The following is a 25,378-nucleotide window of genomic DNA, read 5'->3' on the forward strand; positions in this document are numbered from 1 at the left end:
ATTTTGACGAATTTGAGTTGAGTGGGTTAATTGTGGATTTTTGTGATGTTTTTATCAGCTGTTTCGACACTCATTCTGACAGCACCCATTCACTACAGTGGATCTATTGGTCAGCAAGTAATGTAATGTGAAAATTTCCAAGTCTGTTCTGATGAAGAGGAACTCATCTACATCTCGGAAGGCCTAAGGGAGTCAATTTTCAGCAAATTCATTTTTTCAGTTCTAGCTCCGAGAAAAATTAATCATTCAAGCTCCCAGGGAGACTATTTCCACTTTGATCTTGAAGCTAATTTAAGGACAAATTTTACATGCTTCATGCATGTCTTTTTGTCCTGTCCTGGTCTCAGCTGGTGTGAACTAGCAGACCACTGTAAACCAGCAGCAAACCACCTACCAGCTGGTCATAACATCTTTTTTTAACATGGTAGCTGATCAACCAGATAATGATCATTTTAGACCAGCCACCATGTTCCAAAACACATCTACCAGATAAGATGGATTTCCCAACAGGGATTGTGTTGCTTGCCTCGCCTGTGCTTTTTAATGATGACGTAAAGATGACCATCCTTTGCATATATTATTCATATTTGGCTTCAGACGTTTGGAGATTTACCGCTGCTCTTTAATGTAATCGTGATCCACCAGTAGCAGCATCATCTCACGATTAATTCCTTCCCATAATGCCTCGCGCTAGTGCTCGCTGACGCTGTCTGTGGTGCTGAAGCTGCTCTCGCCGGCGGCAAGAGTTCTCCTGCTCCAGCATCACCTCCGCGCAAAGGCGTTACGCGCTGGTCAACGAGAGACAGCCTCGATCACCTATTTAAGTCTGTTCTTGTCTCTTTTAACGCGTTTTAATAGTCGGGAATCCTTAGTGTTGTATTTAGCTCCCCACTGGAAGATACTATCCGGTCGCGCGTGTGTTGTTCAGCTCCAGTTTGGCTCGCATCCTTTATGCAGAGCACGCTGCTCCAGCCCTTAAAGCGAACACAGGCACCCGTGTCGGAACAGCATGGCTTCCTGAACGAGATGGAAGCGAAGCAGCACTCGATCAAGAGCCTGAAAAGCTATCCGGAGGCTGGGGGCCGGAGTCTGGCGGCGGCGGCGGGTGGGGACGGAGGAGGTTATCGCCTCGGCGGCGCGGAGATGGAGATGGAAGCGAAAATACAGAAAGCGATCGACTTCAAGCTGGAGGGTCACCGATGCTACAAGGAGAAGAAATTCCGGGAAGCTATTGGGAAGTATCACAGGGCGCTGCTGCAGTTGAAAGGGATCCATGTCGTCGACGGGACCACTGGATCCGAGGTGAACCTCCTGAACCAAGCCGCGGCCAAGCTGACGGAGGAGCAGCGGCGAGCGGTGGAGAGCACCGAGATCGAATGCTACGACAGTCTGACAGGTGAGACAGCCGCTGCCATTGTTCTGAACGAGCCATTCTGAGATGCTGCCGATGAGGGTGAAGGTCTTGGAGGCTACACAGAGGCCCAGGTTCCTAAGAAAAAGCTTTAATATAAATACATACTTATTCCACAGCAAGAAAACGATTGTGTTTGTATAAATACAACACTGAAAACAATCAATCAAGCCATTGTTTGTGCTTAACGACCAGTTTGGCCTTCATTGTTCCTGAGCCAGTGGGATTCAGCCAGTGTCATAATAAACCAATTTCATTTAATGTCACGTTGTGTTTTTTGAGAGCGCGAGAAGATTAGGTTAATAAACGTAACACGCGAACTATATTTTAATACTAGTAGGCTAAGCGCGCTAATCACTTTATTTCATTTTTTTTCTTGTCTTTTAAGTTCTAGGTGATGTGAGGTAAAGTTTGGAGTATCAATACCAACAAAGATAACTAGCCTACTTAAAACAGTTGCAACAATATAGCTAGTTTTGTTTTTAAACCCGGAAGAGGAGAAGCGCGTTCGATACGGATTGGCTTGTTTTTGTAATAGCGGGTTTCAGTTGTTGTGAAAATAACGTGTTAACATTAGCCTAGTCGAAAAGACTTTAACGCTTTGTTCTACAATATAATTTACTGAACGTCATACCTCTGACATAAAAGCTAAAGACTGTAGTGTAGGCTATCAACATGCTTTTGTTTGTGTGGATAGGAAACTGTTGCGTTTTATATATATAAGACTACAACAAATGTTAGATTCGTCATGCACATGAACTCATATCATTGTGGTATTTGTAGGCTTTATGTAAAAACGTGTTATCTGGTGTTATATGGCTATTAAATCAAAGTCTAATGAGTATCATTTTGGCTATGTGTAGTCAATACATTCCCCAAGCATTTATTGTGTCTACAGTCTTTAAATTACAAACCCTATGTGATTAAAGACCAATGCATATTGTTTCCCAAATACCATTCGATGTAAGCTCTGTTAGTTTAGTTGTCGATAAACAGGGATCACATCAACATAAAACAGATCACAGATGCCAACTGTGTTTGCTCATTGGAAGAATATTGGTTAATACTCATGCACATCTGCTTGAGCTGGATGGGTGTAATGCCTGGTTTTCATGGCCCTTGATGTCTCTGGTGGTCGATTTGAGGTTAGGCTTGAATGTCACAAATGTGGCAAACACTTCAGGTCCTCTGGGGGAAGCATTAAGGTGTGAAAGAGAGAATGCTACATTTCATTTTGTTTGTCCTCCTGCAGTCATGATGTCATGAGCTGGAAATATATATAGAACTTATGTAAATGCTTATATAAATATGCATTTTATAGTTACATACAGTGTTTAGAGCCTCTGAGGGTTGAGATGCACCTAGGATGCAGATGGAGTTTCGTGTTTCGTCTGGGTTTTGTCAACACTGTAGCCTACTTTCTTTTCGTCTGGTTTAGATGACTTTAGACATCATAAAGACTCATTCTCAGGTTCTCATCTGGTGATGTATTGCCACAGTACTTGATCCATAATACAACTGATTTTAAATGCAAAAACTGCTTACTGTATTGTGCCTACAATGCGTTCTGTTTCCAACAATCACGTGACAAGCAGCCCATTACTTGTGTGCTGTCACTGGCCTCAGCGATTGTACTAAGGGGTGATGGGGAGGGAGAGAGCAAATAGAAGAGCCTACTGTGTAATCTGCAAATCTAAATGATGCTATTGTGTGTGTGTGTGTGTGTGAGTTAAAAGGCCTTCTTAACTGTTAGACTTCTGTTCACTCTTTTACAAAGCCTGCTGAGTCGTCTCTAGCGGACACACCGAGTCTTAGCTCAGCAAAGTGTCATAAGTCAGTCTTGACAGGACCAAGAGACCCTACAATATGGTACATCTGAAGCTCAACTGAAAGAGGAAGATATCAAAACACAAAACGGCTGAGCAAAGAGATGTGAGAGCTAGCTTGTAAAAAAGTATAGGCTTTTGTTAGCTTTTGTATTGTTTACATTACAATTACCTAAATCTGTCTGAACAGCAAGAAGATGAATGGTTTATTTGCCATCCTTATTCATAACACCATAAGCCGTGCATTCCCAGGAGGACAGGACGGCATTTCTAAGTGGGTTATGCCTACATTTGGTCGAAACTTTTTTTGGTAGTGCAGTTACGCAAGATAAAGAGAAACTCTTTTTCAGCACACACCTTAGACTAGCTGTTGGTTGCTTTTTAATCTCACTGAAGCTAGAAAATATGAAAAATAATGTATAGAGTGTCATGTATAGCTATTAGTTTACATCATCTACTCACCACAGTAGTATTCGTTAGACTAACATGCTCTTCAGTAGTGTATGGTGGGAAGAGTGTGCATTTGTTTAATGTGTTGTGATTTATATTGCATTCTGTCAAACCAGCGTTTGTTTAAGGCAGTGCCAGATATAAGCGCTGAAACTGAGAGCTTGTGAAGTCACTGCGGCGTGTAAATTAAATTTTTTTTATTTTTGGAAATTTTAAGGTTTTATTTTAGGGGAAATATTGCTAATGCAAACAGAATGAAGCTGTTTGGATAAGCTTTTATTTTATTATTACTCATAAACCTAGCTGTTGTGCTTTTATTAAGCTCATGTTTCGACAAATTTTCATTTCAATCTGTATTTTTATTGTTTTGCAGTAAAAAAAAATAAAAAATAAGCATCTTTAAACAAGATACATTTACTTGAAAAGCGAAATTGCATAACATAATTATTTGTATTTTTTTAAGTTCAGAGAACAAAAATACAGTAAAAATGGTAAGATTTTGAAATGTAATTATAATTAAAATATTAAAACAACTTTTATTTTAATACAATAATTTATTTATAATAAAATATAATTTATTCCATTGATGGCAAAGCTGAATTTTCAGCAGCCATTACTCCAGTCTTCAGTTTCACATGATCCTTCAGAAATCATTAATATGCTATTTATTATTGTTGTTAAATTAATTGTGCTGCCTAATATTTTTGTGGAAACTGAAACTTTTTTTTAAGGATTTTTGCTGAAAACTTTTTTTTTTTTTTTTAATTTTTACTGTTACTTTTGATCAGTTTAATGATCAAGTTTAGTTTTTTTTCTGAGAATATCATTTGTTGGATGTTTAAAATATTTATTTGACTTAATTTATTGTAAAGATATGTATTAAACTAAACTGTATTGTTTTAAGCTGTTTTAAATCAAACAACATTTTGTGAGTGTTGCACTTAATGGTGTACTTGATTTTTTTTTATTATTATTACTATATATATATAAAAATGCTAGAGTATTCTTTTCACCAGAAGGCTTGGGGAAATCATGTGAATCGTGTCTTTATAACACTCACTGACCTTTTGTTCTCACATTACAACAGACAGCGACAGTCAATGAACTTCTCAACCCTGATGTCCAATTAGAAGAGGGCGTATTATAATGAAATCAAGACTTTCTCTCTGTATTCCTCTCTCTCTTTGCCTGGGTGACTCTGGAGAGTCCAGATAGGGGTTGCATTACATCCATCAACTCAAGGAATAATCCTTATCGCTGTCCCAAGAGCCAAATGCTTAAAAAGGAAAGAAACATCAAAGACACTCTTTTCATCTGCCAAATCTCTCCTTCTGGAAGACTTTCTGGTGTGCATTAGGTATGAATGCAAGGTGAAGAGTACAAGAAATGTGACGGAGCGTGGTTTCTGTGTTAATTATCGTGGTGGTTGGCCAGCAGAGGCAGCTGGTGCCAGGTCCGCAGATGGCATGGCATCGCCATAGGGTTCCTCTGGGCACAGACTTTACTTACTGTACAGTACACTGTATTATGTTATAGCGGCCTGGGGGGATGGAGGAGAAAATGAGAGAGATCACAAAGTACTGGATCAGACGAGGTTTGGCAGTGTGTTTGTTTGTGTATATTAAGAGAGACAGAATGTCTGCTTACCTCTTCTGGGTCTGTAGAACCTGAACATGTTGTTTACATTTTTCATTGTAAAAAGACGAGGAATGGCCACCAAAGCCAAGAATGCATCTATAAGAACTGCTTTCACTGCAGTTAGGGAAGTAATAGGAGCACTTCTTCTAATATTGAAATATGTGATTTTGATGGCATGCTTTGAAAGCATATTTCTAATAGATATTTTCTTGTCCAAATCTAGATACTGACTTCAGAAGAGCAAACTTGCATTTATATAGATAAGTAAGCAATCAGTGGGCTGGCAACTTTATTTAAATCTTGACTGACATCTCAGATAAGCCCTGCTTCTCAGTTTGTGGAAAAATTATTAATTAGCATTAAATGATTATATTAAAAATATTTGAGTGAATATAAAACTGGCTTGATATTAAGTTTAAATGCCAAATCAATGTGGAACATCTACAGGCCACACAATTACAATCAAGGTGAAGATTTGGTTCAGGAATATTATAAATAATACAATTCGACTGTATGGTCTAGTAAGTTCACATCAGTACAAGCTAATAAACTAATTATATGAATAATATAAGCAATATACGAGATAAACTACAGCTAAAAAGTCTTGGCTCATAAGATATTTTAGAAAAAAAGACTCTTATGCTCACCCAGGCTGTGTTTATTTGATAGAGTAAAAACGGTAATATTGTGAAATATTATTATAATTTCAAATAACTGATTTTAATGTAGTTTAATCTTTCCCGCAGCCATTGCTCCAGTCCTCATCCGTCAGATCCACATTTCTCATTATTATCAATGTTGAAATCAGTTGTGCTGCTTAATGTGGAAACTGTAAAGAATTTTTTTTTTTGGATCCTTCAATAAATAGAAAATTCTTTTGATTAATGCATCCTTGGTGAATTAAATTATCATTTATTAAAAAAAAAAAAAAAAAGATATTATGGACTGCAGCAGATAGTTGTAGATCTATGTAGCATCTGTTCATGCTACTCTCACGATACCTTTGTGTTCAAGAACACTCTAGCATATCTATAACAGGACATGTTACAAAGCTCTTTCATACTGCTGCAGTTTTATATCCTGCAGTGCAGGAGAGTTAGTGTTGATACCTGTTGTAAGCACATCATAAAAACAGAAGACTCTCCCATAAGGACCCCAGCAACTCCCGGCAATGTCTTATGATGCTGAGTCATGTACTGACGGGTGTTTGCGAGAGAGAGAGAGAGGGAGGGAGCGAGGAAGCACATCCCTGTGCGTCAACACAACACTAGTCCTCCCTCAAGAAAATCTCTCTAAGGGCCACTTAAGATTTCTCCTGACCTGAAACACTTCTGTGTAAAGGCCTCATTGTAAACAGTTTAGCAGAGTGATGTAGAAGCCGCCATAGTGTCTCAAAATGAATTCTATCATTATTTGATCTCCCTCAGTGATAGATTTTCTTGGTGATGTTGTATTTTAATATGGAATGCTTTCTAGCATTGCTGTTGTTTTGGGGAAGCTCTGCACCTAGAAAGCCTACATGTGAGCTTGCACATGTTTATGTGTGAATGTGTTTTAAATAAAGTAGGTTTGAGCTCCAGATGGTTGTAGTGATGCTGACAGCAGCACACAGCTCCAGATGCAGCCTTTGTGTGCAGGGTTTAAAATGAAAACCCTTGAAAAGTCTGGTGTTGCATTCTTATTTCAGCAAGAAACAGGATTTTCCTTAAAAAAAAGTATGTTGGAAGTGGTGTAGTGAATTAATGGTTGATGTAAAAATCTTTGATATCAGAGAAAATGAATGTTCTGTCATATATTCACCCTCATTTACTTCCAAACCTGTATGGATGTCTTTCCTGATTTTACTAGCTTAACAATACAATTTTACAACAAAAACTGTTGAAAGTCATGAAAGTAGTTCAAGCTTTGGGTAATATTGTTAGTAAATAACGTATTCACATAGCTTCATAACATTACGGTTGAACCACTGATGTTATATGGACTATTTTAATGATGTCCTTACTACCTTTCTGGGCCTTGAACGTGTCAGTTCCGTTGCTGTCTATACAGGGTCAAAAAGCTTTTCGGATGTTTCATCAAAAATAACTTAATTTGTTTTTTGAAGATGAACAAAGGCTTTACAGGTTTGGAATGACATGAGGGTGAGTAATTAATGACATAATTTTTGGGTGAACTGTCACTTTCGATTTCAGCCTGTTTCTCATAGAAAATTCTCTCATGGCTTCAGAAGACTTGGATTATGGTGATTTGTGTCCATTTTGCAGCTTGAACACTTCAGACCCCATTTATTATAATTGCATGTAAAACACAACCCAATCTCAATTAGAAAACACCAATATTATTAAGTTTTGTCATATTTTTGGCAAATTTGGATGGTTTGAGTTGTGAAAACTTAAAAATGAATATCCACTCCTAAACAAGAAGATAGTATGAAAACATACAAATGTGTTTGTACAAACTCATGTGAATTCGTCACCAAAACATAAAATGCTGTATCCATTAGAGTGTGAAACCAGCATCCAGTACAAACTTCAGGATTTCTCCTATTGCATTCCATGAAAGAGATGAAGTCATATAAGTGAGGACCAGTAATGCAAATAATGACAAAACTTTGGGCGGACTATTCCTTCAGTGTAAAGTTGCTGTGGCCTATAGCTATTTTCAGTGGACTTAACAAGATGTCACTCACTGTAATCCAAACTGCCAAGCACATTGTTGCACCAAGAATATTTTAAGATCATTGGAAGCTGGCCAGCATGATGTTCTTGAGAACTTCTCTATTTAGAAATATGACTGAAAGAAAACATTCAGTAAAAAAAAAACAGGCATTTAATTCTAGAATATTACTTGAGTCTACATAACAGTGAACATACAGGATGGTTATAATTCCTGCTGCTTGAACTGTCAACAGAGCTGTTAGCACAAGTGTAATTATACTGTTTTCAGCGGAGAAGCCAATGTTCCCTGCTTAGTTGAAAAGCAAAAAGCTGTTGTCGTCCGGTGGTGTTTGTCCTCTGAGCGTGAGCTGTGTGCGACCGCTGTAGGGGGCCATACCGCTGATACACCGTTGGCCATTTCTAGGACACAGAGTCATTCAGGGACAGTCGGCAGCCCTCCTCTTCAACGCTACGGGTCAGTGACACCTGCCTGGAGATGTCCAAGAGAAAAACTCCCTGTGTTGTGGTCACGAATTCTCAAATCCATGATTCGTAATATTGCAGTGTCATTGATGCAGTACATTGGTAAGACACTTTTGTACCTTATTTGCTTCTAAAGATTGCATTAGTACATAAATTGTGCTTACAGTAATATCACATTTTGAAAGGGTATTTTAAGGCTATTTTACTTTTCTTGCTTTCTAGTAAAAAAAAAAAAGATTTCTTTCCCATCTTTGCATGTGAAATATTTCATTTTATAATATATATTTATATATTTTTTTTCCTGCAAAAAATCCTGATTGAGATTTTTTTCATGTTATTTGATATTATTTTTTCCATTATTTGATATAATTTTGCAGTGTACAAAATTATGTACAATGCCCAGATTTGGGCACTTTGTGGAAAGTTTGTCCAAAAAAAAATCATTATTGAGGGAAAAAAAAGTATTAAGTGACCTCTCTCAGGATCTATATCATCTAGCTGTTTCCGCTGTTATGCATATTCATCACATCTTTGTTAATGCCCGTGTCTAAGTGGAGTTACATTGGTGATGTTTCCATACAGTCATAATGGTTTACTGAAACCTCTGGTGCTAAGTGCATCGCTTAAGGGCTCGGACTAGGAATCCAGCTGGCCGCAGTCTGCTCATCATCCTCTAGCCTCAGCATCAAAATTCAATCACAGAATATAAAAAAAAAAACAATCCATGCACATTTTAAATCACAGGCATACGATCAAGTGTCCATACAGGGATGTTCTGATTACTGTCAGCATGTTCATATGGTGTTTGAGGGCTTTGTGAAAGGGAGCTGCAGGGATACCCCATTAATATTTCATCCTCTCCTCTTAAACATGAGGAGCGATTTTCTCTTTGCTGAGGTTCTGCAGCTTTCGAGCAGATCTGATTTAGTAATCTAGCCTTTTTCTCTCTGCAATCCATGTTGCGCTGTGGGTAATCCATACAGACAGGATAGTGGACATTGATGACTGTGAGGGAAGAAGAGGGAAACACTTCGGTCTGTACACTGTCTGTTGCAGCATTAGATCAATGGCAAGTGCTTTTTTATTTATAATTCAGATGGAAAACACATTCTCTTCCTAGAGAGCGTTTTTACATGCCCAATAGCCAAAAAAAAATGTATACACCCCTGTGGAGAAGATGAATCTCCAAATTTTTTGTCAATTTTCCAGGGAGAGAAAGACTATTTAATGCAAATACCTGCAAAATGTTTATTGTGTCAACTAGAGATGTCAAAAGTGGCGGTCATTTTCTTCATTAATTTGAAATAAGGATCTGAGATGGCTGTTGTTTTTTTCTTATTAGGTTTAAAACTGCAAAGTCATATATGCTGTCAGCTCCCCGGCGTACATGTGCATGGTGTGGTGAACAAGGCTGTCGTTCTGTGATTACAGATGGTCAGAGGGAGAGAAAGTCTCAGGGAAAAAACAAGGGGTGGTAAGCAAAATATGGTGAGTGGGCCTCATCGAGTCCCTTTAGAGAACAGCTCAGCTTTCACTGTGTGACTGCAGGCTTCACCATCACCCACTCCAGCAATCAGTATCACTTCAGCCTCGTAATGCTCATGTGTGATATAATTGAGTCTCCCCGCCCAAATTTTCTATTTATTTATTTGTTTGTTTGTTTCTTTGTTTGTATTTGAATATAATTTTGTATTAATTTATTTTTTTGTTCAAAAATTTTCTATTTATTTTAAAGACATGTGCAGTCATTTTTTATGTTGTTGTAATCCAATTTTTCAATACTATCAGTTTTTTGCTTTTAAATGTTTGTTATCCAATTTTTTGGAACAACAAATCTCTTTGATTTTCATATACTTTTTTTGCTTTAAATCATTGGTTGTAATGTTGTGATTTATTGTTATTCAAGCTGGTTGGTTTGGATCATGATGTTAAACTCTATTGAGGAATCTTTTGAAAGCGTTATGAATGAAAAAAAAAAAACACTTCCAGAACTAAGATTGCTACAGTATGTACTAGTTGGCCTTCATTCTGAATGTGCAAATGATAAAATATATTATATATTCTGGTTACAATGTATAGAATACAACAATTGAGTTCCAGAATTAAAAATCCCATTCATTTTCTCCATAGCGGAATTGATTTTTAATGATAAAAAAGAAGGAAGTTCTTTTATGTGCTAGGATTGTTTGTTTCTGATGGTATGCTTTTCTTTGAAGCTCTTGAAGCCATCTGCCATTTATTTTTTTTTAGTTTTTAAGTTTTAAAGTTTAATTGTTTGTTTATTTGTGAATTTCTAATTTTTCTGATGATTATTCTAGAAATATCAGAGAATTGGGGAAATGAGATGATGTAATAGGTATACGTAAATATTTGTATGCATATGAATATTTTGCAGTAAACATTACATTTTATTTGTGTATACACAATCAAAAACTATAAATCAATAGTTTTATGTTTATCCATCATTTTCAATTTAGTTATGTCATTAACAATGCTTTATGGGATTGTAGTTCTTTAACAATACCTTTTTTAATCTCTATTGGAAAAATGAAAGGGTTGGAATACTTAAATAATTAAGGAAACTGGGAAAATGAAGTGGTGGGGTAGTGTTGTTGTGTTTTGTTGACTTGAATTTTGATTTTGATTGTGTTTGGTTTTTTTTCTTGTTTATTATCTCAATCTTCATTTGTCATTTATAGAGCCTTGCTGCTGTTCCAGAAATAGATGTGATTTCTCAGGAAACCTGTTTCAGTGATATCTGTCAGGGAGTTTGCCTGTTATGTGTGGAATTTTGCTTACAGCACCTATAAGCTAGAAACTAATTACATTCATGGTTAATGTGAATATAATAAGAACAAAGACAAAAACTGTGAAGGGAAGATGATTTTGTAGGTGATAAGATAAATGAAGCAGGGTAAAGTGACTATGCAGTTACCAAACTCAGAAAGGAAATGAGATTCATACAATATGAATAGGTCATTTACTCCTAATCAGAAATAGAGAGCTAAAGATGAGAAGCCGAGGGGGGAGGGATGGGTAGAAACAGAGCCATTGGCGGCTGCTAAGTCTGAGGGCCTCATGATTTAGGGCAGCCTTCATCTTAGCGTCCTTCAAGCCACAGTGCACTGACTGACAAGGCCATTATCAACAGGCTTCAGTGCAGGGGAGAGGAACTAGCACTTAGCAATAACTAATGTTTGAATTATACATGTGAGCTCAGGGTCCCTCAGCCTTGTTAAATAAGACTGAAAACCAACTCAAGCACATCCAGCGCTAAACTATTCTGAGACCCGCTATTGTTATTTTTAATGCAGGCTGTTACTGCTTCCTGTTGGGGGTGATATGTTTTGTTTGCTGAGAGTTGAGCGACTGCCTTATTAAAAATTGCATGAAGCGGGAAGCTTGTAGTGCTGTGTTTTATATGATATTGATATATGCATAAACAAATGCATCACACTAAATTGGATAAAATGAATCATGTGTTTATCATTGCACTGTAAACTGTGAACACATTACCACGTAATGTCATATGTGGTTGCTTATGCTGACTAGATGTGACTAGTTCACTAAATGAGATGGAGAGGAGGATGGGGTTGGGTGTTATATGTAGTCTCAGCCTCAGTATATTCTTGATCTGACAAGCTTTATTGTGATTGGCTGTCTTTATGTAACTTCCGGTATATTTTTACATGTACTTCTGGAAATTCATGAGTTGGAATTTGAATTGAAAGAATAGGATTTTTTTTAATATATTATATATAAATATATATATAAAATATATATGCTGTGTGCACGTGAGACTGTTACTTAAAACTTTGCTTTATACTGGATAGTTTTTATTTATTCTGAGTTGCTCAAAACACGGTAGTCGAATACAGTTTTAATAATGATTAAAATATGAAATGGTAATGCTAACAGTGGGTAATCTTGTGATTTATCGTCAAACCTGTGATCGTTCCATCATATCTATCTATATATCTATCTATCTATCTATCTATCTATCTATCTATCTAGTATAAGTCACAGTTCAAAATTTGTTCAAATGTTAGTTCTTGTTCAGAATAAGTTGTGGTGTGGAACAGACCTTTTCTGTTGAGTCAGAGTTCTGGCTATGTGAGAGTAGGTGTTAAACAGTGGTGTAGGTGGAGGGGAAGGTCAAGACGAGGTCGGTGTTTGGGTGAGTAAGGACACAGTGGGAGGAGAGGTGTCATTCAGACTGATGGGTCCCTGCATCAACCAGTAAGCATCAAGAGAATACTATCAGAGTGACAGCAGGGTAATCACCACAAACCAACACCGCTTTAAATTAGCTCCACTCCCCTACCTGATGCTGTCAGCCCTGCACCTGTCAAAAGAGCAGTGCCCCTGAGTGAGCTAAAGGGACAAAAAAAAAGCACAGAGAGGAAGAGAAGATAATAAGGAGTGTAGAAAGAGAGAGGGAGTGATCCAGTCCGCTGGAGATGGATGTTCCGGGAGGAGGCCATTTGAAATCGATTGCCCTCAAGTTCTTACTCCCTCTACTCTGCCTCACCTTTTTGCAATTCTCTGTGCTTCACAAACCACAATCCGTTCTCTTCCTGCTTTGCTAATTTATATTCCTTTCTAACATTCGTATCTACTAACTGGTAGCTTTTCTAGAAAAAAAAAATGCTAATTTATTTTTTTCTTCTTTTGTGAAGGTGTAAATATGAGGGGAATCCTGAACATTTGTTAACTGCTCCTACCTATGGCTTGTCTTTCTCTCCCACACACACACACACACACACACACACACACACACACACACACACACACACACACACACACACACACACACACACACACACACACACACACACACACACACACACACAAAACAGCTGTCCCTGCACCTGTTTTAGGAAATCCCAAACCATTGATCTCCAAAAACATCTTAAAGTTCACCAAAAAATAAACATTGTGCTATAACTTTAGAAACTTTATTTTGTTTCAAACCTTTATGACTTTATTACTTCTTAAAAAGAAGATGTTTAGCAGAATGTTTATGCTGCTCTTCTTCATGTAATAAAAGTGAACAGGATTGTTTATTGCCAAGCTCCAAAAGACACCATAAAAATTATCTATGTGACTTGTGCTATATATTACTTTATATATTTATATATAGCTTTGTGATGGGTACAGACCAAAAATTATGTTGTTAGTTGTTTGGTCACGCACACACACACAAAAATAATCTTACTACAGCTCTTCAATCTACTTTGCGTTTGTTTGTTAATGCATTACAATTTATTTATTTATTTTTTTTTTTTAGTATGTTAATTATGTTAATGACAATATTGTTCAAAAGTGTGTGGTTGGCATTGCATTTATTTGATCACAAATACAGTAAAAATATAATGTTACAATTTTAACTATTTTTAATGTTAATAAATATGAAAATGTAACCATTTGTGATGCATTTTTAGGATTCTTTGATTAACAGAACGTTCCGAAGAACAGCATTTATTTGAAATAGAAATCCTATATAACATACTAACACTTTTGGTCAGTTTAATGCATCCTTGCTAAATAAAAGTATTAATTTAGGATAGGATATTTTAAGCTGAGGCATACGCTTATTTTAGTTTTGTCAATTATGCCAATGCAGTTTCTTACTCATTACTGACTGAGTTCTGAATATGCAAATGAGACAATTTTAGTGCAAAGCAAGGCAAAAAGTGGTGAATGCAAGTATAGTTTACCCAAAACGTGAAATAACAAGATGTTCATTATGGGTTTAATCTGGGTTCTTAGCACAAAAATCAATCTTTTGAAAGCTAATGAACCACACAAGAGAACTGACACATCTCTATGTCAATATAGAGCAGATTTGTTTTGCTTTTAGCTTCATCAACGGTGACAAATCTATCAACCCTCCCCCAGTAAAGTTGGATCATCTCAAGATGGACCCTGTTAGTCTGTGCCCTGCTCAGATGACCAGCTTTGGCTTTCTAGATGTGCTCTTAGTAGTTATGTTCTCATATAACTATGATGCAGCATAAAGTGCACTGGGTCCATTAATATGTGATGCCATCATTATTACACACATAGAGCCACTCAACAGACACTTAAGTGCAGTATCCACAATGCCACGCCTTATCCATTTGTGTGATGAATCAGTCTGCAGGATTCGTGTGTGTTTGTGTGCGTGAGCCTGTAGGTGTGTTGTGGAGAGAGAGAGAGAAAGATCAGGATATCACAAGAGTTAGGAGCCATTAGGCCATTATTGCCAGAAACTGAATACACTGAGAGCTTGCCAGGGTGCCAGTTGCCCAGAATGAAGATGGACAGGACGCTCGATGAGCACGATTGTGGTGCTGTGCTGAAAGGCAGTTTCTCTCTCTCCCCTCCCAGAACAAATGAGACGGGCTAGCCCAGTTAATCACAAAAAAACAGAGATCAGAAAGTTATGATGCATGAAATGACAACAGGAGAAGGCTTTTAATTAATCAATAAATTGCTGTATTGTCTTCGAGGGAAAGTCAGTACAAACCAAACACTAAATGTTATTGTACTGCAGGACAGTTCTTCCTTTTATGAGGATTTTTTTCTTTTCTTAAGTTTTATACAGGGTTATCTTTTATTGGGAGAAGGGAGAAAAGAGAAACCAAAGGGAAATTATAACAAATGAAAAAGGATGAACGAGACAGCTGGAGAGAAAGGAAGCCTTGACAAACTCTCTAGTCGGAATGGAATTTCAGTTATAATGAACTAATTTAGATTAGATGATTCCTCTCTCAGCTTTTCATTTGTCACCTAATCATCGTTTATCTCACTCCTGCTCTTGTTAGTCGGTCCTTCTGTCTTTATAACCTTCATTATGGGCAGATCATGTTCTTTCCTCCACTGACTATCTATATGTGTCTGACTTAACAGCTGTTTGAGAAGTCACCAGATGTTTGCTTTAGTTATGACTGTACAGCAGCACATGGCCTTCCTTTTATCAGCGATCTCAGTTTTCTGGTGCTTATGTCATCATTCTCCCAGCATGCCCACAAACCCAAGGGTAGGTTTTTTTTATTTTTGTTTGTAATGCAATGGTTTTAGGAGCTCATCATGTTTCTCCAGAATTCCTTTACTTTTTAAATGACTATTTATTTAAAATATTAACATGGCTTACTTGGCTGTTGGTAGATTTTGGAACGGACACAAACGGAAACTACCTTTTCTGTTAATCGGCCAGTTGAACTTGGTTATATAACTTAATGAATCATCCTGGAACATATATTGGTCTGTCACTCATTTCTCATTTATTTGTGATTTTTACAGATGGTTGTGTTTGTTTACTGCCAATGTGAAACTTTGAATGCTGTGTAGAGTTTGTGTAGTGAAAAATCATCTTGTAGAGTTTGAATTTATGGTGGACTGATCTTTTTTTTGTCCCTGTCACCACTGACGTCTTGCCTTGTGCTGATACCCCTGACTCATGACTTCCACAGAGGTGTCAGCAACAGGCTGACGGTTGGAGGAGCTTAACAGAAAAGGACAGAGGGAGGTTGTGGATATAAAGCAGCAGCTTTTGTCAGTGTATTTGGTGGTCAGCAGGCTCTCAAATGCACATACAGACATTAACCTTGGCAGGGGTCAGAACGGGCCAAGATTAGTGCCACACTGATGCAGTAAACAGGTATTGAGCTAGATAATATTTAGAAGATACAGTGGAGTCAAAGATTTTGACTGTGATTTCACTTTACTTTGATGTTTGATGATGGTGAGAATTAAGAGTTGGAATTAAACATTCTAAATAACCTAAATAGCATATATTAAAGGGGTCATATGATGCGATTAAAATTTTTCCTTTCTCTTTGGAGTGTTATAAGCTCTTGGTGCATAAAGGAGATCTGTAAAGTTGCAAAGACTAAAGTCTCAAATCCAAAGAGATATTCTTTATAAAAGTTAACACTCGTCCACGCCCCCCTGAAAAGGCTTGTTCTAACACGCCCCCATATCTCTACATCAGTATGTGGGAAGATTTTCATAACGCCGCCCAGATGTTCACGCAAAGAAAGAAGGCGAATACCTTTTATTCTCGTTGTAGTATTGTTGTTGCCGCCGCCGCCATGTCGTATAGACGCTGTGTGTTTCACTGTAAAAGCGAAACTACTTTGTTTGGCCTTCCAAAAGAGGACGATATGCTGGTCGCTGAGGAAATACATCAACTTTGCACTGTGGATCGCTGAATCGGCTTTCACTGTGGATGAAGCGGAGTCCAGCCCGGGGTCATCACATGTGGTTGCTGCAAGCACAAGGTACGCTCCTTCGTAGAATCTGCCAGCCGCACCGGCTCACTCTAGACCTCCGGGCTTCGCTCACTCAAGGCTGCCGTGTGTAACGCTGTTTCGTTGAGAAAGCGAAACTACTTTGTTTGGCCTTCCAAGAGAAGACACGACTAGAAATCATGTTTATATCACGTTTATAATGGGTTTTATGTTTATGTCTCATCGCTCCGGCCAGATAAGGCATTACAATATGTTAAGGGGCGTAACATTTCCATCACACGCTTGAGGTATTCGGCCAATCCCAACGCACTGGATAGCTGGCCAATCAGAGCACACCTCGCTTTTCAGACCGATGAGCCTTGTAAAAATTGACGCATAAAAATTAAACCGCATAAGCACATTTAATTTCACCAAATACACAATATTATGTTCTTTTTAGCGGCATCATATGACCCCTTTAATACATACCATATAAATACAAATCCATTAAATAACAGAATTAAATAAAATAGAAATACATCTTTTATATAATAAATATTAATATATATTTATTTCAATTGCCATTCGAAAAGCTTGGGCCAGTATGTTTTTATTAAATTAATGAATTAGTACTTTAATTCAGGATGCATAAAATTGATAAAAAAAACATGATTAGCCTGTTACTAGCATGTCGTTAACATAATTATCAAGTGACTAGCATGTAGCTAGCATGATTAGCAAGTGACTAGCATGTCGCTAACATGACTAGCAAGAGACAAGCATGTCGCTAACATGATTAGCAAATGACTAATATGTCGTTAGCATGATTATCAAGTGACTAGCATGTCGCTAACATGTTTCTAGCATGATTAGCATGTTGGTAGCATGATTAGCCAGTTACTAGCATATTAGTATGTTTTAGCATGATTAGCATGTCGCTAGGATAGATACAAGTAGATAGATAGATAGATAGATAGTTAGAAATATTAGATGAGTTTGAATGAGTTTGAATGGATTTTAAATAGTACATAGAAGGAAAGCTTGATTGAGTGTACTGGGCTTCAGTGTTTTTAGATTTGAATTTTCTGAACATTCCGTCAATGTAAGTCTATGGGATTTTTATGATTTTTAATCTTCAGTTTTATGAAAACTGTAATTTGGGTCGTATCATTCTGAAAAGATATAGCACAAACTGTTAGCTTGAAAGCTGTAGGAGGAGTAGCATTGAGAATTTTAGTCTTTTTTCAAGCCAACCTAATGAGCACCAAATCAGCATATTAGAATGATTTTTGAAAACTGGAATAATGGTCAGCTTTGTCAACACTGTAATATATTTTAAAATATATTAATATAAACCTATATTTTAAAATATTAAAGTTTCACTGGATTTTTCACTAAATAAATAAATGCAGCATTGGTGAGCATAAGAGATTTCTTTAAAACAACAACTCTTAAACAACTGTTGCCAACCTTTCAATCTTACATCATTCCTTCATTCACCCGGTGCATAATAATGTAAAAGGTGAATTCAGTTAATAATTAGAAAACTGTGGAGAAGTGAGCTTATGCAAGAGCTTAAATGATGAATTAAACTGCAGACAGTCCTAAACACCTGAAGATTCCAGACACAGGCCACATACATACACCACAACCAGTAAGCTCAAAGTGAAATATGAAACTGAGTTTCCCAGCCCCTGCCATCAGTGTCTATGTCATCTGCTGTTGGAATAAATAACCCTGATTGGACGAGGGGTTGACAACATGCACCAGCTGCCTAGCAGGCACCGCAGTAATTCATTTGACGTACAGATGTTCTTTCAGGGCCAATTGTCTAATTAGCCGCAGCTTTTTTTGAACCAAATACCTCCATATTTAATTCATTCAATGAAATATGAATGTGGAAAATTTTTATATTATTATCTGTCATTAGCCATTATAATTTCAAAATCCTGTATTCTTTTTAGTAAAAGTGGAAGTATTATAGCATCAAATAGTCATGCATTTTTCATAATCTAACTGAAATCTATATTAAGTAATATATATATATATATATATATATATATATATATATATATGTTGTGTGTGTGTGTGTGTGTGTGTGTGTGTGTGTGTGTGTGTGTGTGTGTGTGTGTGTGTGTGTGTGTGTATAAACTTTTAAAGAAATAAATTATACACACACACACACCCCTTTAAACATTCATCTCTTGTTTTTCAATAAAGCATGCACATTTTCAGAGATATCCAATACTTCTAAGCATCAGTTTTTGATTAGGATGTGTCTCGTTTGGTTTATTTTCTCTTTATACTGCAGATAAAACAATTACTTCATCCGTGTCACTGAGCCTAGAGTGGCTAAAAGATGCAATTAGGCCTTCACTTTGTGCTAATGTGGTTATCTGAGACCAACAGCATTTAAAACTGCTGTTCTCAGACCTTCAGTGCAACTGATGACTGCAAGAAAACATACTGTCCCTTTTTCCTTTTTTTATTTTTTATTTCAGTGTTTTGTTTTGTAGACCAGTATATTTCAAGGCTATTTTTACTCCCTTCTCCCTAGCTGTTCATTGATTAATTCATTTTAGCAGTTTTATTGTTTTGTCCTGTTCTTTTGACTGTACTAATTCCTCTCCTTCTCTCTTTCTTTCACACTCTTGTTTGTTGTTTATAGCGTGCTTGCTGCAGTCGGAGCTGGTGAATTATGAGCGGGTTAAGGAATACTGTTTGAAGGTACTCGGACACCAGCAGGATCACTTTAAGGCCATGTACCGTGCTGGGATTGCCTTCTACCACCTGGGAGACTACGAGTGTGCCCTGCGTTACCTACACGATGCCAAGTGCCGTGAACCCACAGGTGGGCATTATGATCGCTTTATCATCATACACAAAAGTGCTTCTCAAATGGTTTTACATTCATGTTCAGGATTTTACAATTGACCCTAAGCAACAAGTAAATTGTTTGTTAGGGATTCACCGATATGAAAATTCTGTCCGATACTGCTAATCAGATAATTATCTTTAAGTTATGTTTGATATTATGTCTGTTTGGTCTAAATAAATATTAAAATCAATTGTTTTAAATCAATTGTTTTGTCTTAGTAAATTTAGACAAAAAATATGAACAATATACTGTGTAACAACATTAAGAATGAATATTTATTTTGAAACTTCTTAAAAGATTATATTTAACTGTTATAAGGCATAATATTTATTAATATATTAATTATCAATTTTTTTATTTGATCAATTATTTTATAACATACTTTATTATTATTTATTAGAATAATAAATTATTAATATATTTATTAATATAAACTAGGGGTGCGCCAATCCGATATTCAATATCGGTATCGCTCTGATACTGCCACTTTCTGCTGGATCTGGGTATCGGTCAGAAAAGACTAATCTATATCCGATATACTATACACTATAAAGTTTAGGTGCACTATACTTCAAGTGTTCTGAGACCCTTCCATAGTTTAATGTGAGGTACTAATGAATATTTAAGTCTTTAAATTCAAGTTTACGTAAACTCTTCTCCCTGCTGCGGCTGTCAGTCATCCTCCATTCAGCATTCAAACTGTCTGTCATGTTTGGTTACGACAGTCAAGATGATAAAACTCTGTCTAGGATGATACAATGTTCCTATTATTAAACTTGATCTGTAGATAAACATCAGTGGTTTTTGCATAAAAGGAATTTATCTTGCTGGAGTATAGTGATAATTTTAAATCATGTTACTTTCTACCAGGTGTCTGTTAGAGATCACTACACTGGAGTAGAGAGCACTATGAATTGATCTTCACGTGCACAGTATCTGAAATTTAAAACTGTTAAAAGAAAAGGCTCAATAAACCATCACACAGATATAATACACTACGCATCAATATCTCTTCCCTTTGTGCTTTGAACTTTTCTATGCGGAGCGCTGCACGCTGTGACTTATCTTTCTGCGCATAATCGCTTTGTGCCACTCTGTGTTGGAGTCTTTCATGTTATAATACTTTTGCGCAATGAAAGATTGTTAATAAGCCTTTCTTGTTCTGTCTTATCTATCATATGTTGCTGCCTTATTACTGTGCTATAAATGTAAAAGAAATGTATTTAATTTATTGCATATATTTATATATAATTATATATACTTGTTTTTCATGAATGTATTTTACAATACAAAGAGCAATGTGTAACATTTTACCAGATTACACCTATTTACTTAATTTTTTCCCCCCACTAAATAATGTTTTTTTCTCTAAATGTTTAGGTTTTATAAAACTATTGTGAACTCATAATTTTTGTAGAGTAACTTTTGCTGCTGAATTATCCACTAACCTAGTTTACAATAGTATTTTTCCTCAAAGATTATGATTATGTATTTTATAGTTTGTTATTTTTCTTTATAATTGAAGTTGTCTTTATTTAGTAGATATGTGTGAAAAGAGTGATGTTCAGGTCAACACACACTGAGGTATAGAAATAAATTTTTAAAAAAGTGTGCTGGTATTGGATCGGTATCGGTTCTATAAAAATTGTATCGTGCCACCCCTAATATAAACCCAGTAAAATTTTAGCATTTTTATGTAATATTATAGCATTTATTAAAATTTTGAATTAGCTTTTATTGTTATTTTCAATTTTAATTTAGGTTTAGGTTTTAGCATTTTGTTATCTGTCATTTTAATTAGTCTTTTATTTCTATATGGTTTGGTATTATTTTATTTCAGTTTTAGTTTTAGTAATTTAGAACTTAATAATATTATTTATTTCACTTAATAAATAAACATTTCTGATTATTGTATCTATCTATCTATCTATCTATCTATCTATCTATCGATCTATCTATCTATCTATATTAGCTTTATTTCAGTTAACAAGATAATAACAACACTGCCGCAATTCAACAGTTGAGAATCATAATATGTAAACTATTTAGCTGTATTTATGTTATGTTAATGTGATCTAATGAAGCAAATTTTAGTCTTATGCTGGTGTCTATATTTCTTTCTCCCTTGCCCTTCTTATGCTCTATACTTCATCCTCTCTCTATCCAGACACAAACGTGCTGCGATACATCCAGCTGACAGAGATGAAGATGAGTAAGACCGGTCAGCAGATGCGTGAGAGTGGGAAAGAGTCATTGGGTTAATTCGGCCCGACCCCCCCTCCATACCACAACCTAACCCTGATTAAAAAAACTCTCTTCTCAAGTCTCTCCCCTTTTTCCCATGATTCTCCCCATCCCTTGAACAACCAGGATACATGTGCTGCGGCCTTCTCTGAAAGCGGATTCGAAACGGGCACAGCACCCCGCGACTGTCTTTTCTCGCGCTGAGATTTCTCTGTCCCTTTAAATGCAACGTCCCCGGTGCTTTTCATTTCCCAGGTATTGAGAAAATGAGTGATGAACAAAGACCACGAAGACGGAAAAAGAAGAAATGCTTTGTTATTATGATACAAACAATGGGGCTCTGGCATTACAATTTAAAATTACGTGATCGAATGAGGATATCAACATATTTTGAATGAAAAACATGGGTGGCAGAATTGAATCTGTTTGTGGAGAAAAGCATGAAAGCACATGAATCAGAGCCACACTGCTACTTAAGCGCAGAAGATGAAGGTCAACGATTAGGCTAGTGACCTTTGAACTCACTCTGATCCACTGAGAAGCACTCTCTCTACTCAATACAGAAGAGAAGCGGAGAGGTCGATGTTCAATTCACGCTCACCTGCCAGCGCCTGTTACTTTCTGTCTCCTTTTTCTCTCTCTTGAATTTGGGCATATCTCAACTAAATTTCTGAACTGTTTCAATTCAAGGGCTAATTCAAGTGTTTGTAATTTGTCCTTTGACCTCGATTTTGTTTTGCCTCTCGGTTTGCTGTACTATAGTGGTTTGAGCAAGTTGTTATCTATCCCTTTCTCAAAGCTACAACATCCTCTGTACTAATGTTAGCAGGTGTTTTGTGAACTTTGTTGTCCATTTCCCATATACTGGACTGTGTCATAACCCCTCCCCCTTAAGAGAAGAGTGCTTCCTGATGATGTCACAATGGTTATGCAGCCTGTTGGAATATTATTAACTAATGGAGCCATATTGAAAACTCTTGTGTTTCTACAAGAAACGGGAAAAAGTGCTTGATAGAGGTCTGCTAAACTTACATTATATATCTACTCCAAAAGATCAGTGTTACAGCACAGTGGTAAGTAAAAAGACAAAAATGCTGTGTTGACTCTGAGAATTGTAGTTTTGACAACCATTAAGCATTTACGCGTATGTCCTCTTCTTAATGTTATGCTTTTTTTGAGCTTTGGTATGGAAACTGATGATGTTTTGTTCATTGAGGCAGCATCTCCAGTGGATTCGTTTGAATGTGAAGACGCCTTTGACAGCACACAGTTTGGAATAATGGCTTTGAGGAGATGGGGACAGACAGATGAAATTATCCATCTGACCTAATATAAGAGATTTAATTGTGTCAGTGGGACTCTGGGGATGTTGTGCCATGGTTTCACATGAGAAGACGCACTGATGAGATTCAGAACACATAGCAGACCATACAACCTAATCTCTCTGAGCAGTGACACTTGAGGATATGGTGACCAAATTAGGTGCATTCGGTTACTTTTTCTTAATTTTTAAAAAAAAAAAAGTCATACATACAGTGAGTAGAATATAATTTGCCGAATATAATTAAAATGATAAATACTCAACTCAACTTCATACATCCACACCAGTAGGTGTCAGTATATGCTTCTCTGGGATGAAAAAGAGCTGGCGAAACACGAATAAAAACTTATTCCCCCAGTTTCACAGACAAGGCTTAAGCCTAGTCGCAGACTAAAGTTTAAGTCTGAGCTGTTTTAACTGAAAGAAACTTGTACTGACTGATCTTAAAATATATCAGTGCCTCTGTTTTGTCTCAAAATGCACACCAGTAATGTTTTTTCTAAGACACGTTAATAAAAATTACTTAAATGTCCTAACTGAACTATTGACTAATCCTGGTTTAGTCTAAGCCCTGTCTGTGAAACCAGGCCATTGAGTGCACCTTTTAATGCTCAAAATCAACTCTTGATAGTGTAGTCATGAACGATTGGCTAGAGAAATCAAGTGATCTCTTTCTGTGCTGTTCTAACCCAATCTCATGAGGAAATGTATGTAACTATTTTACGAAGTGCCGATTTCACATGAATTTGTATGACTGGCAAAGAGCGTGAGATTTTTACAAAAAATGTAAGCATTAAGGTCCATCCCTCATCTCACCCAAAAACTAACCGTCAGTGGGATAGCTACCAAAATGTTATACGAATTAAACGCCAAAATGAAAAATACTTACATATTGCCCTGAGAGTGCTTTGGCTGTTCTGACGCTTTCCTCCTTTCCAGCTGTGTCTCTTGTCTCTGTATTGTGGCAGTTTTCTCTCCACCTTACCTTTGATATGTTCTTTTTTTATTATTTCTGTAAATGGTAAAGGTCATTTTGTCTATAACAGAGCAATGCTGTCAACGCTGATGTCCTGTAAAGAATCTCGGTCATCACCTTTGCTTCTTTCAGCTGTGGTCCATATGTCCCCATGTGCTGGATCTCTTTCTACACAGATGGAGAAACATCAAATCTGAGTGTTGTCAACAGACAACAACAAAAGCACAAACTGGTTTATGGACAAGCAAATAAACTTACTGTACTTTACTTTTTCTTGGATGTCACTTGAGGTATGTGTTTGTTGAATGTCAAAGTAGACTTGTGCGGTTTAAAGACATATTCAAATGGTTGTCGAAAGCTTTACTTTATTAAATTGTTTTTATCGGTATGTGAGAGAGCAAATGAGAAGGACAAATAAAAGAGATTTATGGGAAAATATATTTAATATTGTAAGGGGCAACTTTGTACCTGTGTATACGTTCAGTTTTCCTCTTGTATCTTGGCTTATTTGTGATGTCTTAGCCTTGTTTTTTGTCTGATTGCCAGTCTGAGGATGCAGGGTTTGCCCTTTGACCTCCAGAAAGAAAGGTCGTCTGCGGAGGGTCTGGAGAGAATGACAAGTGGGATTTTGCAGATGAGGAAGAAGGGGTGAGGGTACCCTACAGTCCCGAAAGAGAGAGAAAATCCACTGGTTTCTTTTTACTTTTTTCTCGTCTGTTCTGGAGAGAGAGAGACTTTGACCCTCAGATTGTTCCGGTTACTATAATGTTAATGCATTACTGTGGTCATTCATTGCCTCTTTGGGAAGTACTGTACGTACTTCCACCGGAAATCAGAAGACCTGCGAACTGGTTATGTTTACCTGAAAGTCCAGGAATGCACTATCCATTGGTATTTGAAGTCTACAAATAAAGTTTAAAAAGAGAAACTGTAAGAGTATTATTGTTTGGTTTTTAATGCAATATCTAATGTCATTTAATACGGAAATCCCATGAAATTCTGACGTTTTATCACTCACAGCTTCCTGGAAGTGTTTAGTTCCAACCCTAATTAAACACAACTGAACCAAAGTAATCAAGGTCTTAAAATTCACTAGAAACTTCCAGGCAAGTGTGTTAGAGCTGGTTGGAGCTACACTGTGCAGAACACTGGGCCTCAGGATTGTACACCCTGACCTAGCAGACACAGTGCTCAAATTAAAACATAAAATGTCTTTGGTCTAAAACGTCTTCGATCATCTTTTGCATCTCGCACATGGCATGCCATTCTAAAAATAAG

At 36.8% G+C, this 25,378-nt stretch overlaps 1 protein-coding gene across 1 annotated transcript; it reads left to right on the forward strand.

Annotated features, from left to right (window-relative positions):
• The first annotated feature begins 496 nt into the window (after window positions 1–496).
• ttc9b (tetratricopeptide repeat domain 9B) lies at window positions 497–23,312 on the forward strand. Its single transcript, XM_019123200.2, has 3 exons — window positions 497–1,396; window positions 19,350–19,532; window positions 21,727–23,312. Exons 1-3 carry the CDS (start codon window positions 952–954, stop codon window positions 21,819–21,821), a joined length of 723 nt encoding a protein of 240 aa, XP_018978745.2. The 5' UTR covers window positions 497–951; the 3' UTR covers window positions 21,822–23,312.
• The last annotated feature ends 2,066 nt before the right edge of the window (window positions 23,313–25,378 follow it).

The sequence above is a fragment of the Cyprinus carpio genome, chromosome B18 (genome assembly GCF_018340385.1).
Source record: "Cyprinus carpio isolate SPL01 chromosome B18, ASM1834038v1, whole genome shotgun sequence".
In the NCBI taxonomy this organism is placed as follows: Eukaryota; Metazoa; Chordata; class Actinopteri; order Cypriniformes; family Cyprinidae; genus Cyprinus; species Cyprinus carpio.